Below are 17123 nucleotides of genomic sequence, written 5' to 3'. Positions count from 1 at the left end.
TTCTGTGCTGAATCCCTATGCAGGTGTCGTTTTTACTATTATGGATCCAGGCTCACTTGTAGCATGTGAGAAGATCCATGTAGCTTAAGGCTGCATTTATAGTGCCGGCGAAAGCGACGTCACGCTGCGGTCGCGACCAAGCCTTCGCATGCACTATAAGTGCAGCCTAACTCATCCCCTTTTTAAAGCCCACAAAGTCCTTCTATTTTCTTCAACTTTATTGAGTAGGGTATAAATATAAAAGTACTTGCATGTAGTTTGTGGTAGGAAATGTATCTTGTGAGGAAAGGAATCCTAATTGGCTTTGGTATCAGGGGAAGTGCTTCTTTGAGGGGAAGGTAAAAAGGAATCCCTTTCTAAGGGAGCAGTGGAAGGTGTGTCTGCTCACTTTGGCTGCTGGTGAAAAGAGAGAGCACACTTTCCTTTCCAGACAGGAACAAGCCAAGGGGCATAATAATATACAGAGAAGGGCAGGGGGAGAGGGCTAAGAGGTTTCCAGGGCAACTGACTAGTGGCATGTGGAAAAGTAATTATAGTAACAACTATGTTGCAATATACACAGGAACACTGGCAGCTTGGAATAGGGAAAACATGCAACTTTCCCTGGGGAGAGCTGGCAGTGTGAGAGCAGAAAAAAATATATAGAAAATATGCAATCCTGTTCCAGGACAATATGTTTCACCACAATGTGTAAATAAATCACCTAAGGTCAAAAAAAGGTCAGCCATTGACATTCAAGCACTGTTTCAGTGAATATATATTGTATTCACATCCCTGTGTTGGTTGAGATTACTCGGGTACTATAATCAATACTGGGGTGGGTATAAATATATTTAAACCACTGTTTCAGTGAACATGGTCATGTTTCACTTCGTAGTTTAATTTTGGATGGCCTTAAGTGATTACTAATGTGTATCGTATAAGCCAGGGGTGGGCAAACTTCCTGCACTGCGCCCACCCTGCCTGCTCTCCTCCTCGGCCACGCCCCCCCCCTTACCTCTAATGAAGCGTCATGACGCTGCGGGGTCATGTGACGTCACATCACGTGACCCGCTGCGTCATTTGACGTCATGTCTCCATGGTAATGGGCGTCATTTGATGCCGCGTTGCCATGGAGACGCATGGACTGAAGCTGGTAAGTACATTTACAAAGGCCTCGCGTTCATAGTGCGGGGTATCTGTAACCACTGTGCCTCCACAATAAAATCTTGTGCCCCCAGGTATAGGCCACTGTCTCAGTAGTTACAGCGTGGTTACCACTGTGCAGTGTTTAAGATAGAGTAACACAAATACACCTGATGATGTAGGTGCTGACTTCTGGTACCAGTCCAGTCTGTCTTTTTGATATTGCTTATCCAATTTATAGGCGAGTGCATTGTAAGGGATTACTTGAGGAGATTGCTGCAAAACTGGCAACAATCAACCCTACTCTTCTCTTCTCAGTCGTCACATTAACCCTAGAGCACCACTAAAAAAAATATATATATATATATATATATATATATACATACAGTGTTTGACAATCCTATACATTTACACGCCCGGGGCGGGTGGATTTAGCCCCCAGCCGAGTAAACATTGGCCCAAGCAGCACACGTGTTTTATTTTTACATTTCCCCCGTTCGCGCTGAAATTTTTCCCTGCTTGAGCTGAAAAAAAAAAAAACTCCCCTACCTGACTGCTGATTGGCGCGCGCTCCCAGGCTTTGTGGAGGCGCGTCAGAGTTCCTTTTAACTGTGTCTGTCAGATTCATGGCATAATGGCCAAATAAAATCGTTTATTTTTTTATTTCACTTTATGCCTCCAGCCTTTTGTTTTTGCAGTGCTCTACCTTACCCCCAATTTTTCCTATTACCATTATGGTATAGCAGCACGCCTTTCCGGACACTTTATCAGCTGTTCCAGCAGGAAGATTTTTTCCATAGCTGTTCCGTGGTGCTCGTTTAGCCGGTGCAGTGTTTGTGCTTTCCACCGCCTTGACCCTCCTACCAGCGAGAGTGAAGTTCTGACCAACGGGACCAATATCCAGCTGTGGTCTGTTGCGGGTCACCCCTCAGTCCCCACCCCCTGCACGGCTTCGGTTCCCATCGCGCGGGTGAGTTCGCGGCACCTGAGGGGGCAATAGGAGTCCATCCTCCAGGTCCCTGCCCTTATTCAGATTTGGGCTGCCCAGGTCGCCATCCCCGCGGTCCGAGGTGGGTGGTGTACTCCCTCGGTGATCACTCCGAGGTGGGAGAGTTGGCTCCCTCGGTTGCAGCACCGGGGTGGGAGTGTTACTCCCTCGGACGCAGTGCAGAGGTGGGAGCTAGGCTCTCTCGGTTTCTGTGCGTGCAGGGGAGACGGCCAGCGGGGAGACAGGAGGGTCCTCGCTACGGGGTGCAGGTGAGGTGATTACAGCACAGACTATGCACTTTCTTTGGCTTCACTGAGGAGCCACGGCTTTCATATTTATTCATTCCGGCATATATTATTCTTTTATTCATTAATTTTGACCGCGCAGCATTGGAGCATCATTGCGGGGGCCCCTCTCCCACTTTTTTCTTCCCTCTCATAGCCTGACAGAAAGGCAAAGCTGCCTGGTAAATGTGTGGGAAGGTAAGGAAGCCTGTGTTCCGACTTATCTGCTGAAATGATAAACCTGTGCCTGTTTAACTGGTAAGTGGGGTAGCTGCACGGCAGTTTAGAGTTGAACAACGGTTTAGCCAGAGCTCTAAAGAGCTAGGACTTTTCTATGTTTCACTTGTTTATTTTTAAACAAACTGTGGTGCATTCACTTTTCCCTGGCAACTGCCACAAGATGAACTTTGGTTCAGGAAAAAGTATCAACTAATGACCACTCTGCATTAGGCACCGAGAAACGTTTGATGTCCCTTTGGGGGGGGGGGGGGGGGGGCTTTTGAAAATATATATAACTGGGACTTAATTTTAGAACCGCAATATCTTCTAACATCCGCCCCAAAAGAAGAGTATGTGTAATGATGTTTTCTTATACGGCTTGGAGTTTTCATAATTAAATGATGAAACATTTTAGATTATAGCCTTATTGGTTTTCACCGTATTTGCAACACATGATGGTAAGCAGTCCATTATAGAGAAGTGTAGGTTTTCTATGCGGTCAAAATGCAAGGGTCAATCTAAATGCATGTTCCCATCTCTACAGGGCATAGTACAAATCGTAACGATTTCCTGTTTTTACTGCTGGATAATAGTTGAGAACACATTCAAACTATTACAAAAAACACAAGTTGAAGTGTTTTAATATAACTACACATAAGATCCACTGCAAAAGTAAACTCCTCCATTTCCTTACAGCTCAAGTTCACTGGGCATTGGCTCCCCAGTTAGACCTTTCAGCAGGTTATTTACAGACAGCACAGACATGGTATTTCTAGTCGTGTAGGTGGCACTTCCAATATGAGGCAAAATCACTGGTGGGAGAGGAAAGAAAATTAGTCACCAAGCAAAAAACATGCAGTTTTGGCTGTTGATTGAATGTTAAAATAGCCATTCATCATCTCCTCACATGCGAGAGGCAGCCCCTTTGTCTACAAAATCTTAACTTCAAAGTGCCACTCCTGGTGTCCTATCCTTATGCTTAATAAGTAAAACGTGTGAATAAAGGAGAACGTTGAGCCTGATATTAAATCATAAAGAGGTATGATAGATTGCTATGATGTGTAAGGCCAACAGCCTTACCTAAAATAATTTATGCAATTATTTAAAAATCCAAATAAAACTCAGTTGTATGGTGAGCACAATGACACAATATTGTTATACTCTGAAGCAGGACGGAGCTTTTGGGAATAAAGTTAAAGCTTATTGCACAACGACACAGGATAGGAGTAGTTGCTGGTCTTGGGTTTCATAGGCAAAATTTCACTTAGCAACTTGAACTTGCAATGAAACTCACGTTGAACATATTTACTGAAACGATATAATAATTTAAAGTTATTTTCATCTGAGCAATTTTTGGTTCCCAGCCCCGGTCTTTTGTCAAGAAATAAAATAATCTGCCCAATCAAAAAATGTGGGGAATATTCCCAAAGATGCTCTAGTTAAAAATGGATTCCGCCTTTTGAAACAATATATTGGTGTGCATTAGAAGTACTTTTTACAGCATTAGGCTATTCCTAAAAGCTTTTAGAGAAAAATAAATATTTAGTACCGCAGTTTTTCAGGCTAAGGAGTGGATGGTTTGTTGGAAGAGGTTCAGGGGTTGTAACATCCAGACCGGCGGCTGCAATCTGCCCCTTGGACAAGGCTTGATAAAGATCCTCTTGGTTTACCACCGTGCCCCTGAAAAATGGTGTGACAAGATGCATCAGGTAGCATGGTCTGACAAGATGTATCAGGTTGTATATTCTTTATACTAATGTGAATCGCAATTCATACATGGGTATATTATGATTACTTGCTATACTCGGACTGATTGTATCCTATTCTAGTGAAGCAGACAGACACAGTATTTTATCATGGTATACATTGTGGCTACATGGTGTAAATAACTACTTTCAGTGTGTGGCAGAGAGCCTCTGAGTATTACCAACTAACAGGCCACCAGCGTTAGTCATAGCTACACTAAAGCTGCTTCCAGGGATATTGATCCATATACGTATGCTGGTTTAACAATACATGGCTTTGACTGTGTGTGTGTGTGATATATACATTCACTCCTGCGGTCACCATGCGCATGTCTTACGGTATTTAAGAGATCAATATGCTAATAATTAGATTGGTCAAAAGATACAGCGTAAACTGACAACACTAATTTAGGTCTCGTGCTATAATATTGCACATAAGTTACACGGTGCTAAGTATCATTGGATTACAAGCTCCGTGCCTTTTTAGAGACTTAGGTGTCAGTCGCTGATTACTACCGATGGCTTAGGTGTCAGTCGCTGATTACTACCGATGGCTTAGGTGTCAGTCGCTGATTACTACCGATGGCTTAGGTGTCAGTCGCTGATTACTACCGATGGCTTAGGTGTCAGTCGCTGATTACTACCGATGCCACACTGTCTCTACTTTACAAGGGTATAACTAGCAATCATAGCCCTTGTTAGAGAAAGTGTGACTTAAGTCTGGCATTAGCTTTCTTTATTTTAATTGTTTTTATATGTATATGTGTGTTTGATTTGTTGTTTGCATATACCCAATAAAATATTTTATTATAGTTACTGGAGTAGCTATATGGGACATCACCGTCCCACGGACTGAATATTTCCGGCTACTATACCAGTGTCGGTTATCCCTTGAGCACCTTTTACCATATTAGTTCCTAATAGGATTAGGAGAGCACTGGGTAACCCCCCCCCCCTTTCTATTACGTAGATAACACAACCATTTTTACAAATATGCCAAAGAAAAACCATACCGAAACTCATATGGAATGCATTTTTAAGACCATCATGGTGCTCTGGATGTTTGTACATAAAGACGGGATATACTGTTTAGTATGCCTGGATGTTACACTAACCAGATTTAAGTGTAGCATTTTTAAGCATCTCTAAATTTAAAGCAGCAATCCCCTTAACCACTGTTATTTACAGGAGTGAAACCGGAGGGTCTTCCAGAGCTGAATCGTGCAGTTTTCAGCTACCATCTCTGGTTCCTGAGATATTTACTGGTGACGTACATAGTATTACTTCCTGGTTTTTAAAGCAGAGTTAAAATGGATGTCCAATAGAAAGCTGCAATCGATGATGATGCGGCTTCCTATTGGCCTGAGATTTGGCAACCATTTTATTTCCCTAGATGAAGATTTAAATCTGTTGACTTTACTGGAGAGGGAAATTGTAAAAAAAAATAAAAGTGAAAATTAAAGGTTAGGGTTACTAATGCTTTAAGGCACATTTTGTAAACAGAAAGACCTCTATTCTCAAAGTTTGTGAATAGATTCTAGGGCAATAGAAAATATTGGTCTCTTTTTGCTTAGTGATAAAAAAAAAATCTATATCAATCTATTGTCTAAGTGGTACATCAAGACATCATTTTTCCATGCTCCCTGGGATGAAGTATGCCTGGAATAGACCTGTGTATCGGTGCACGCACAGTAAGAGGTGTACATAGATTTGTTATTGGTCTGATAGCGTACCTGCTTGTGTTAATAAAAATAGAAGTTTTCTTCATTTTTTGAAAGAAATCTTTGTTGCAAAGTCCTATAGTCTCCGGTGTTAACGAACAGCACACGATGACAAAGTCCGAATCCTCTGCAAGCTTATCACAAGATACTGGAAAACACACAGATTAATTAATGCAGTGCCTACTTGCAACTGAAGAATACCACAGTACTATGGTTGTGCAACATTAGGCCGCATGTAACTTCAGGATGCCATGTCTCCAGAAGAGCAAGTACCATCCATAGACTCTAGGTGGTGTTTTATCAGTAGTTTACAGGCAGTCTTCGGTTATCCAACGGAATCCGTTCTGGAAGTAGCATTGGATAGTGAAACCGTTGTAATGTGAGTCCCATGTTAATCAGTGGCGGTGAGTGTTGGATAACGCATTCTGGCGTCGAAAAACGACCCATATGGTTGCATTGTAAAGTGAAACGTTGGATAACGAGGACTACCTGTATAGAGAAGAAGTAAATCCTTCACCAACACAGAACTTGGCATGGATCTTGTCAACGTTCCCTCCACAGCATAGAATGAAGCTCAATTACACGTATTGGCACATACCGTATTCAGCTTCAAGCTCATCAGCATTCTGCGGCCTGGGTTGACGTCCTGTATATAAAAACTTTTTCACACCAAATGGTTTGAGCCGGCGGGCAATAGCCAGTCCTGGAAATAAACCAAAAAAGACCAACTATTAAAATAGACAATGCCAAAGTATCAGGTATTTTCATAACAATACATTTTTTAAATTAAATTACAAAAAAAATGTCAACACCTTTACATATACAACTTGTTATTGGCTGCGATATCACAAGGAAAACAGACGTTCACATATGATACACAATAATCCTGAACCTGTCATTTATACAAAAAAGTATATACTAGTTCATTTATTGTAGTTATACAATAGTATAGGAAGTCAGGAAGCAGAGAAAATGGCAGGATGTGTATGCCATTGTCATATAAAAATTGCATCTTGGTTGAGACTGAACAAGACAATGCCCCCTCATCTTTGGTTACGGACTTCATTTAGCCTTCTTTAATAAAATACTTGAGTCAACATGGATAGGCCAAGGCGGCAGTGCCAGTTACCCGAGTCCGCAAAGCAAGATGGCATATAAACAATTTATTTTATATTCCTCGTAATTTAACTGGTTATTTATAAGTTAACATTTTGCATTGGGATCACATTATAAAATTCTAGTAAGTAATCAATTATCAGTAATTAATTTTGGGCCCTGTATGTTCAGTTCAGAGCCAAGAGATAATATTCAACTTTAAATTATACTAAACTCTAGAGATGAGACAAGCAAAGTATATAACATTTTAATGATAACACTTCACCTATTCTGCCCAGTCCAATAACGCCTACAGTGCTGTTAGAAAGTCCATAGCCACACAACCACATCGGAGCCCAGGTCTTCCATCCTCCACTATAGAACAAAAGCAGAGTCATAATCACATCTCGGTTACAGATTGAAATTCTGCAATAATGTTTTCTTGGCAACTTCTTTAAGAAAAAGGTTGGAAGCTATACTTCTTTATCCTTTATAATATATACAGAAGTATGTTTATGTCCAGATTAATGTTTAAAACAAGGACAGCTAACCTAGGGGGGGGGGGGGGGGAAGAAACATTAAACTAGATTTTTTTATTTTTTTTAATGTTTGAAAACATTTTTCTAAAAACCATATAGGATCCCCAACAGGAGGTACAGTCGATAATGTTTTTCTTATATAGTACAGACTAAGTATGCTGCACTGCACACAAACATTTATATGCATGCTAATTCCTTGGAACACACAGAGAAGAGAATGTGCTCGCTCTACCTGAAGCGTGCTATCTAGTATAATAGACTTCCTAGGAAGTTGCAAATATACATTGATGGGGGTAAGGGGAGGGAATTAGAAGAATATCCTTTGGGGTTGCACACCTAAATTAATCCCTCAATCTATTGGTATCGGGTAGGGTTCATGTACATACAGTACATATGAGTATATTCTTACTCTATAACAAATCTGAAACCTAGTGAACTCTGGTGGCTAAGGTTAGATAGTGAGTATCAAATACCTTGATGTATAGGATATTGATGGAACATCCAGGTATAGTTAAAAATAATATGGGAGGAGTGGCTCAGTGAGTAAAGACACTGACTGGCATTGAGAGTTTGAAGCAGGGGAGCCTGGTTCAATTCCCGGCTCCTTGTGATCTTGGGCAAGTCACTTTATCTCCCTGGGCCTCAGGCTCCAAAAAACAGATTGTAAGCTCCACGGGGCAGGGACCTGTGTCTGCAAAATGTCTCTGTAAAGCGCTACGTAAAAAACTAGCAGCGCTATCCAAGAACATGCTATTATTATTATTATTATTATTATCAGTGTTCGACAAACCTATACATCTGCACGCACCGGGCGAGTGGATTTAACATCGTGGCGAGCTCCTATTGGCCCAAGCAGCACACGTGTGGTACTAGGTGGCGAGTAGATTTTTGATTTGTCGACCACTGATTATTATTATAACTTTAATACATCCAATAAAAAATACACTAAAATAGTAAAAACATATAAAAAGAGGGTATGGGGGTAGGCGACTTATCAAACACCCTACTAATGGTGTATGTAAGGTATATTGTGTAGCATAATGTGCAATAATGTATACCTGCCAGACAAATGCCTTAGTTATACCAGGATAGTGTAAATACAGATAAATACACTATTGTAGGCAAAAGATCTTTGCTCTAGGCAACAAGTAAGCCCTATAGGATAGGTTTGGATATTGTCATAGTTGGCAGACCTGGTAAGGGTTATATGGTATACAATCAAAACTCTTGGTAGAATACCAGGGTGAAATGCACATATATATTTGTAATAATGAGGAGCTGATGGGCAGACTTCCTTAGATTGCCAAGACCCTCATTAGTGTCATAAATAAATTGTAATAGGCACTTATAATCTAGGAGTAACTATCCCTGTCCAAAATGGGGTTTGAATCAACCTGTCTGTGTATACTGACATAGGTAAGTGATTCTAATTGCCACTAGGACCATGCTCCTCAAATATACATAAACTGTATAACCCAGACAGAGAGATAATCTAGGTAATGTGTGGATACAAGTTTACCATTAGCTATATAAAGCTACAAACTCACTGAAGCCAAGTTCTGGGCGAAACAGCTGTCGGGTACTGACTGCAGGAGGGAGGGGAAGCAGTAGTTGTATCAGTTTTACAGCGTGAGCACACGCAAACTGACTGCCGTCTGGCATAGCTTTGAGTATTGCCTCATGATTTAACAGCAGTATTATGATGTAGTACAAGCTCTTATTACATCTAGTAGCAGGCAATAGCAAGTGGGGCAATCGGAATTATCTGCTATGTACTGTCTCTTGTACAGGCAGATGTATTCATACCCCAATACCTTTCTACTTTGTTCAAGCTCAGTGAGTTTGTAGCTTTATATAGCTAATGAACCCTACCTAATACCAATAGATTGAGGGATTAATTTAAGTGTGCAACCCCAAAGGATATTTCCCTCCCCTTTCCACCACCAATGTATATTTGCTCATTCCTTGCCCCAAAAAAACAAATTAAGACCTCAAATTTGCCTGAAATAAAATAAATAAATACAGAATTAGTGCCAGGTAAAGTCCTCCCAAGCAGGTTAAAAAACCTAGAAGATATAATTAATCTCTGCAAAGAGGATCAAACATTATTCTACCGTTTAACCACTTACTTCTTAACTTCCTCCACAGCTTCTGGTAGCCGGCGGCAAGTCGCTAGCAATAAGGCTACAGATAGCTCTGCTGTGGCATCAGTCAGAACATCTGGTGTATATCCCACTCTGATCCCACTGTAACACACACAACACATTTATTGCTTACACAATTGTAATGTATGGGTCCTACTGAAGAAGCCAGAAGTTATGTTGTACCCAATGTACCTTCTACTTTGCCATTACACGAATGAGATCAAATGAATGAGTGTAATGTCATTTAAAAACCTCGACACAATCTTGCAAAGCATTAATGTTCAAACAAATGTTTTACGACAAAGCGCTACTGGGGTCATCAGAGATATTAACCCACTCTGTAATATCATTTCTGATCCTGTAAATATCACAGGTAGACTCATGTAAATATATACCAAAATGTTTACCACAGCGAGGAGTAGAAAGGATTACAAAAAAACATTATCTGTTTGTATCCTAAGGTTTCTAACCCGGTGTTAGGCGTCTCTCCTGCTGCAAGAGGGTTACGTTGTTGAAGTGCAGCTGATAAATACTCTAACTTATAATAGGAGTTATAGTATCCACTAGTGAAAATTTGGGGGAATTTCTGTAAATTCGGAGTATAAAGCCTTCTGACCATTTTACCACATTCACTCCCAGAAACATTACCCAGGTTGAAGGTGAGAACCTGCAGAGAAATAGTTTATTCCATGGTGTTTTCCGATCTCAAACAAATGGAAATAGACAAAGGCTTTGTAAACTGACAATTTACAGAATCTAAAAAAAAAGAAAAATCTGAAGAAATAATGAGAAAATATACACGTACCGCTTTTTTATTTCATCCAAAGCTAAATGATCAAACCCCACAGATAGTGTGCTGATGACTTTGAGGTTAGAACCTGTCAATGGAAACATATTTGCAATTAAGTCATCCTTATCTGCTACGAAGAGAAAACATACAGTAAAAGTATATGAATTACCGGTAGTGTTTGTTGCTCTCTGTATAGGGGATTGTAAATCAAGAGTTTACAATAAAATCTGGTGCCAGAAATGATGAAATATAGCTCGAAGATCTCATATTGCACCTTTCAACCTTTACCCTTTCTTTCCAATTTGTTACATGCCAAAAGTATTCATGAATATTCACTGGCTACTTACACTACAGTGTACTTACTCTACACAGGGCTGTTGACAGGAGGAGGACAGAAGGGACAGGTGGTCCGGTGGCTGGGGGGGCACGGCCGGCCGGTGCTGCAAGTTGGGTCTGACCTCTGGCCAGGCCCGGCTGCCGGTCCTCCCATGGCCAGGCCCCCGGCTCTCCCTCAGCTGCAGGCCTTTATTCTTCTGACCCGCGCCGAGCTTCCGATGCTGTTGCGTGACGGTCCTCTCCAATGTCGGCATGTCGGAAGTAAGTGTGGCCCAGCTTCTGGCGTGTGCTGACGTCAGGAGCTGGACGTGGGACAGAGGCCTGCAGCTGAGGGAGAGCCGGGAGCCCGGCCGCGAGAGGAACGGTAGCAGAGCCTCGCATGGGGAGGGGCCTGACTTGCAGCACCGGCCGCGGGCCCACACAGCCACTGGACCCGGCCTGACTATCCACAAGGTAAGTCTGTTTTTTTTATATATATGTATTGGGGGTCTTTTTATATGTATTAGGGAGGGTCTATTTAATATGTATTGGGGGTTGGGGTCTTTTTAATATGCATTGGGATGTGGAGGTTTATTTTTTTTATTATGTGGGGGGTGGGATTATTTTTATTATGTATTGGGGTTATATATATTTAGGGGGGTGGGGTTTTTGGTATGTATTTTGTGGGGGGAAATTGAGTGAGAGTGTAATTGAAGGAATGTGGGGGCAAGCGAGAGGAGAGGGGGGGAGCGAGTAAGGAAAAGACGGAGCAAGAGCGAGACGCAGGGGAGAGAAATACTTGTGAGGTGGGAGGCGGGGAGAGTGAGAGTGGGTGAGTGAGGAAGAGGGTGGGAAATAGAGGGGGCTTGTGAGTTGTGAAATGATGGGGGGGGGGGGGGGGGCTCAAAATACCGCAGAGGGGGTGGGGTGGACTTACACTAGTCTTGGGCCCCGGGAAATCACACACTATATGTTTACCACTACAATATATATTTTTCCGCCGAAACAATAAGCATGGATTGTATTACATGTTGTAATAATTTAGTCATAATTACTTCTACCAGTGCAGTCCAACTATTGGCATCAAGCTGCAAACATGTTGCACGTATTCTCGTGCGGTAGTGGCCAACTTCAGTCCTCAAGAGCCACCAACAGGTCAAGTTAAAGGATATTCTCGCTTCTGCACAGGTGCTCAAATCAGTATCAGTCAATGACTGATCTAAAGCAGGGATATCTTTCAAACTTGGCTTGTTGGTGGCCCTTGAGAACTTGAGTTGGCCACCCCTGCATTAGTGCCAACTACAGCTTAAATAAAAGTAAAGTTCATGTACCTTGAAACTATTCAGTTAAACATTGCAAGACTGTCACACAAGTCCTTGTACAACTTTGGGGCATGTCTCAATCTGTGTTGTCATACACAGCAGTGCTTCTTCTGATGTCATGTCACACACATTGTGACATGACTATGACCAGTTTCCAGCATCTGTGTTCATGTCTGGTGAAGGTCACCGTGAAACATTGGATCCTATCCAAATCAATAAATTAGCTTGCAGTTATAAATTGCAGACGTGACTGAAGATATTCCACATAAGTTCGACATTTTTATTTTCATGATTAGTCCACATGTAATTCCATTTTTTTTACCTTAAAAAATTTGCATTCATTTTGGGACATTCTAAATGGAAAACCTAGGTAAATCCCCCAGTAAATAAAGAAGAGCTCATATTGGGGGGGGGGGGGGGGGGGGGGGGGTGTCGGTCTGCTTATTTCTGTCAATTTACTGTATGTACATTGTTTGTCACACATTCTGAATTCCTCTGTCCCCCCTGAACTATTCCCCCCCCCCCCAATTTTAATAGATATTTTGCAATGTTGCAGTAAAAAAAAAAACATTCTGCAAAGGAGCGTTAAAAGAAAACATGGAATCACGGTAATCGACGTATTTCATATGAGACAAGAATCTGTCATAACAAAAAAGAAAAAAGGAAGAGATATAAACCTGGGGCTGACAGATATTCAGCTCTAAATGCAACAGCAACACTGCAACTATAATAAGTGTTCAGTCTCAAAAGAGGAAAAAATACACCTGCTGGTTTTTCTATGCCGATTATGCACAGACACATTTTTCAACAAGAATTACATGCCACTGGAGAAATACCAGCATTCCCCCCCATACAGAATGCAGAATTCAGCGAGATCTGTCATGGTACTGTACACTATGCCATTCTTGAATACATTTGCCCAACACCTGTGGTATGGTTTGAACAAAGGGCAAATGAGAAATACATACCAGCTGTGTCCAGAAGTTCTTTGTCAATCTTGTCTGACAAAAGACAAAGTAACCCATGTGCTCCAACGACACCTTTCAGCAGTTCTTCTCTCGGTATAGGCTCATCTGAATTCCACTGCTGAACAAGGCAGCTAAAATGAGGCACAGAAAATCATGTTAAATCATATACACAGACTTATCAGTGAACAGATCACACATTCATCCACGTTTATTTTTTTAAAGTTCCGGGACTATTTCCCCCACTTCTTATTGAAGGTTACATGTTTATAATAAAACAAGAAGGGGGGGGGGGAGGGATTCATCAAGTGAAATTAAAATAACCATTAAATAGAAAATATATTGTTTTATATAGTAGGTTAGCTCAAGGAATAGGGTAATGGGGGGGGGGGGGTAAGATCTATAAATAAAGTAAAAGTAATATATAAAAGGAGAAAGATCAATAATGTAACGTTATTTTGGTTCCTTGTTTCGTGTGCTGTATCAATGGTGCCCCTTTTGTGCCAATCAAGGACCCTACGTGTTGGGATCTTTGGCCTTCCGATAATATAAAAAGATAAAAAAATCTCACGTATCCAAGAATCTTTTGGAACCAACATCTACATATTCTCAGATTCCTCTTCTGTCAAAGGAAACTGCCACAAGTATATCTGGTTTTAAATTCATCAATTTCTTAACAGAAACTTTCTACCTAGAGCTACAATCATCTAAGCAGATTTAGGTACAGTATAGCAGTTTTTTTCCCCACTCAAGCGCCAAAATTAACAAGAAGTATCGTGTTCCCTGAAAACAGTGATCTTTAGAGATAATTTGATATGCTTTATTACTTTCTCCCAGAACGTTGAGTTTTCTACATCTCCAAAAGCAGTGTGTGAGGTTTGGTTTCACAACACATGAATATGGAGTACAATTTTGGGCACCACTCCTTAAAAAATATATATATATTATGGAACTAGAGAGAGTGCAGAGAAGAGCAACCAAATTAATAAAGGGGATGGAAGATCTAACTTATGAGGAGGCTAGCTAAATTAATTTATTTACATTAGAAAAAAGGCGTCTCAGAGGGGATATGATAACTAGGTCAAAGAACCCTTTCCTTTGTTGCTGGTGAAATCTCATTTCCTCCAACCTAAAGGGATGGCCCAGAGTCCTTTGTACTGTTATTGGGATGAATAGTTCTTTTTAGATTGTAGACAAAAATTACTCTGCACACAAACTCTGCATCTGCAAAATAGAAGCATCAAGCCTAATATAAAAGGTAAGGAATGTTCCTTCTGCTTGGTGATTACAAATGTTGAGTATTTCTGAAATATTTATATATTGACGTATTCGCCACTCGTAATGACTGCAAAGTATTACGTGGCTCCTCACTGCCCAGGTGCTCTGGTGTTGCAATGTTCTCAACCGGTGAGGTATCAATAAAATGTCCATATAAAAGGGTGCTATTATCAGTAAGGCCACAGGTTATTTCATATCACTCTCTCATGTGGACCTTCGATCAGATTAACCTTCATCCTTCGACTGCCACTGTCAACACTATTACTAACAGACTTTGCTTTTGCATAAAATGAGCTTTGTTGATTCACGTTTAACTCACAGGAAAATAACGTCCTTTAAGGATGTTTTTCTGTGTTGGACATGCAAAGAGGAAGAGATGACAAAAGGGCTGCACTGATAGTGATCAGCAATGTTCCTCTCAGCTCCCTCACACTGTGCAGCCTCCACAAACTGGGTTCTGTTTTCTTACTCCACTTGCCCACGGGGCAGCACACAGGGTCCAGTTTGAGGATATCCCTGCACAAGGATTGCACACTTGATTCCTCTCTCTCATTCTCCTCTCATATTCAAAACGTTTCTAAAACTTGTCGCTTTTTCCTCCGCAATATCACAAAGATACGCCCTTTCCTCTGTTACTCAACTGCTAAAACTCTGACTCAGGCCCTCATTCTCTCCCGTCTTGATTACTGTAACCTCCTGCTGTCCGGCCTTCCTACCTCTCACCTGTCTCCCCTACAATCTATCCTAAACGCTGCTGCCAGAATCACTCTACTCTTTCCTAAATCTGTCTCAGCGTCTCCCCTCCTGAAATCCCTCTCCTGGCTTCCGATTAAATCGCGTATCTCAGGAGTGAGCAAACTTTTTAGGCCGAGCCCCCCTTTTAATCCATGAAATTTCTCGGGCCCCCCCCTGTCTGATCAAAATCACATTAAAAAAAAACCTTTATTAAACGGTATACAATGTAAATACAAATATGTCTAAGGCCGCGCGTATAGTGCCCGCGACGGCGACGCTAGCAAAAGTTGTATTTCGCTTTGCGGCGGCGGTGCGGGCGACCTGGCCATTGATTGGTTCAGGGGCTGTCACATGAGGCGACAGCCCCTGAAAAATCAAATATTGCCGGCTTCAAAAAATCGCATCGCCACGTCACGCATACTATAAGCGCACGCGGCAGCGACAATGCATTTTTCGGATGACGTCGCGTCGCCGGCACTATAAGCGCAGCTTAAATACTTACATACTTCAACAGCTCGCTCTTGCAAAATTAGGCTGTGTCCACGCTGCCGCTGAGAGCGGTGACATCACCAACTCTCCAAGCATGAGCACAGGGTGTCCTGCATAATTTTGCAAGCACGAGTGGGGAAGTGTTTACACTTTTTTTACCTTAATTCTGTACATTCATAGTATGAGTGATAAAGTGGCAGCCTACCCTTTCACTTGCAGAAGATCGCAGCGAAGCAGGTTGCCAGCGGAGGAGAGCAGCAACACAGCGTTATTGTAGGGCAGACACTGGAGGGAGGGGCGTTTGACATCACAGGGCTCGCGCGTGCTCCTCCCCCGTACCTCCGAATTATGTGACTGCCACCTGCACTATTCTGTTCGGCCGCGCGCGCACATCTTTTTCGCCTGCGCAGTCAGGTTTTGCCGCACGCGCCCCGCCTAAATAATCTTGCGCCGGGGCGACCCCCCTCAGATTGTGCACCGCTGCATTCAATCACCACCAACACACAGACACAATACACACTGCAGTCATATATATATATATATATATACACATATATATATATATACACACACACACACACACACACACACACACACACACACACACACACACATATATATACACATATACATACACACACACATATATACACATATACATACATACATACATACATACATACATACATACACACACACATATATATATACACACACACACACACATACATACACACAAACATATATACACACACACACACACACACACACACATATACACACATACACACACACACACACATATACACACATACACACACACACACACACACACACACACACACACACACACACACACACACATAAATACATATACATATACACACACACATACATATACACACACATACACATACACACACACACACACACTACCTGGGGGAGGGAGTAACTAAACCTGCTCCGGTACCCCCATGTGCTGCAGAAAACGGGCGGGTAACAGACAGGAGGAGGAGGGCTTGTCTGTGTGCAGGGAAGGCCCCGCAGCAAGGCCCCGCCCCCTCTGCAGGCAGACACAGCATAGAAGCAGCAGCAGCAGTCTCTGCACCGAGCTTCTGGCCCCGCCCCCTCTGACACAGACAGCAGGGAAGCAGCCAGTGCACAGAGCTTCTGGCCGCCCTCCACAGCTCTGCCCGCCCCCAGGTTTCCCCGCACTCAGCACGTGCCCCCCCTACATAATCTTGCGCCCCCCCAAGGGGGCGCGCCCCCCAGTTTGCGCACCGCTGGCGTATCTCACACTCAATTCTACTGCTCACTTTTAAAGCTTTACATTCTTCTGCCCCTCATTACATCTCAGCCCTAATTTCTC

General features: G+C 42.2%; 1 protein-coding gene across 1 annotated transcript in view; it reads right to left on the bottom strand.

Annotated features, from left to right (window-relative positions):
* Positions 1–3241: 3241 nt before the first annotated feature.
* Positions 3242–17123, bottom strand: part of LOC142496186 (glyoxylate reductase/hydroxypyruvate reductase-like) — a 17864-nt gene continuing 3982 nt past the window's right edge. Inside the window, exons 2-9 of the mRNA XM_075602682.1 lie at positions 13256–13386; positions 10666–10738; positions 9846–9962; positions 7464–7552; positions 6681–6785; positions 6095–6230; positions 4166–4296; positions 3242–3428 (exon numbers count right to left, since the gene is read on the bottom strand). Coding sequence (XP_075458797.1) covers positions 3307–3428; positions 4166–4296; positions 6095–6230; positions 6681–6785; positions 7464–7552; positions 9846–9962; positions 10666–10738; positions 13256–13386 — 904 coding nt within the window. The 3' untranslated portion in view covers positions 3242–3306. The remainder of the gene's footprint in view (positions 3429–4165; positions 4297–6094; positions 6231–6680; positions 6786–7463; positions 7553–9845; positions 9963–10665; positions 10739–13255; positions 13387–17123) is intronic.

The sequence above is a fragment of the Ascaphus truei genome, chromosome 1 (genome assembly GCF_040206685.1).
Source record: "Ascaphus truei isolate aAscTru1 chromosome 1, aAscTru1.hap1, whole genome shotgun sequence".
Lineage (NCBI taxonomy): Eukaryota > Metazoa > Chordata > Amphibia > Anura > Ascaphidae > Ascaphus > Ascaphus truei.
Note: the sequence above shows the minus strand (reverse complement) of the source record. Positions and strands in the feature narration are given on the sequence as shown.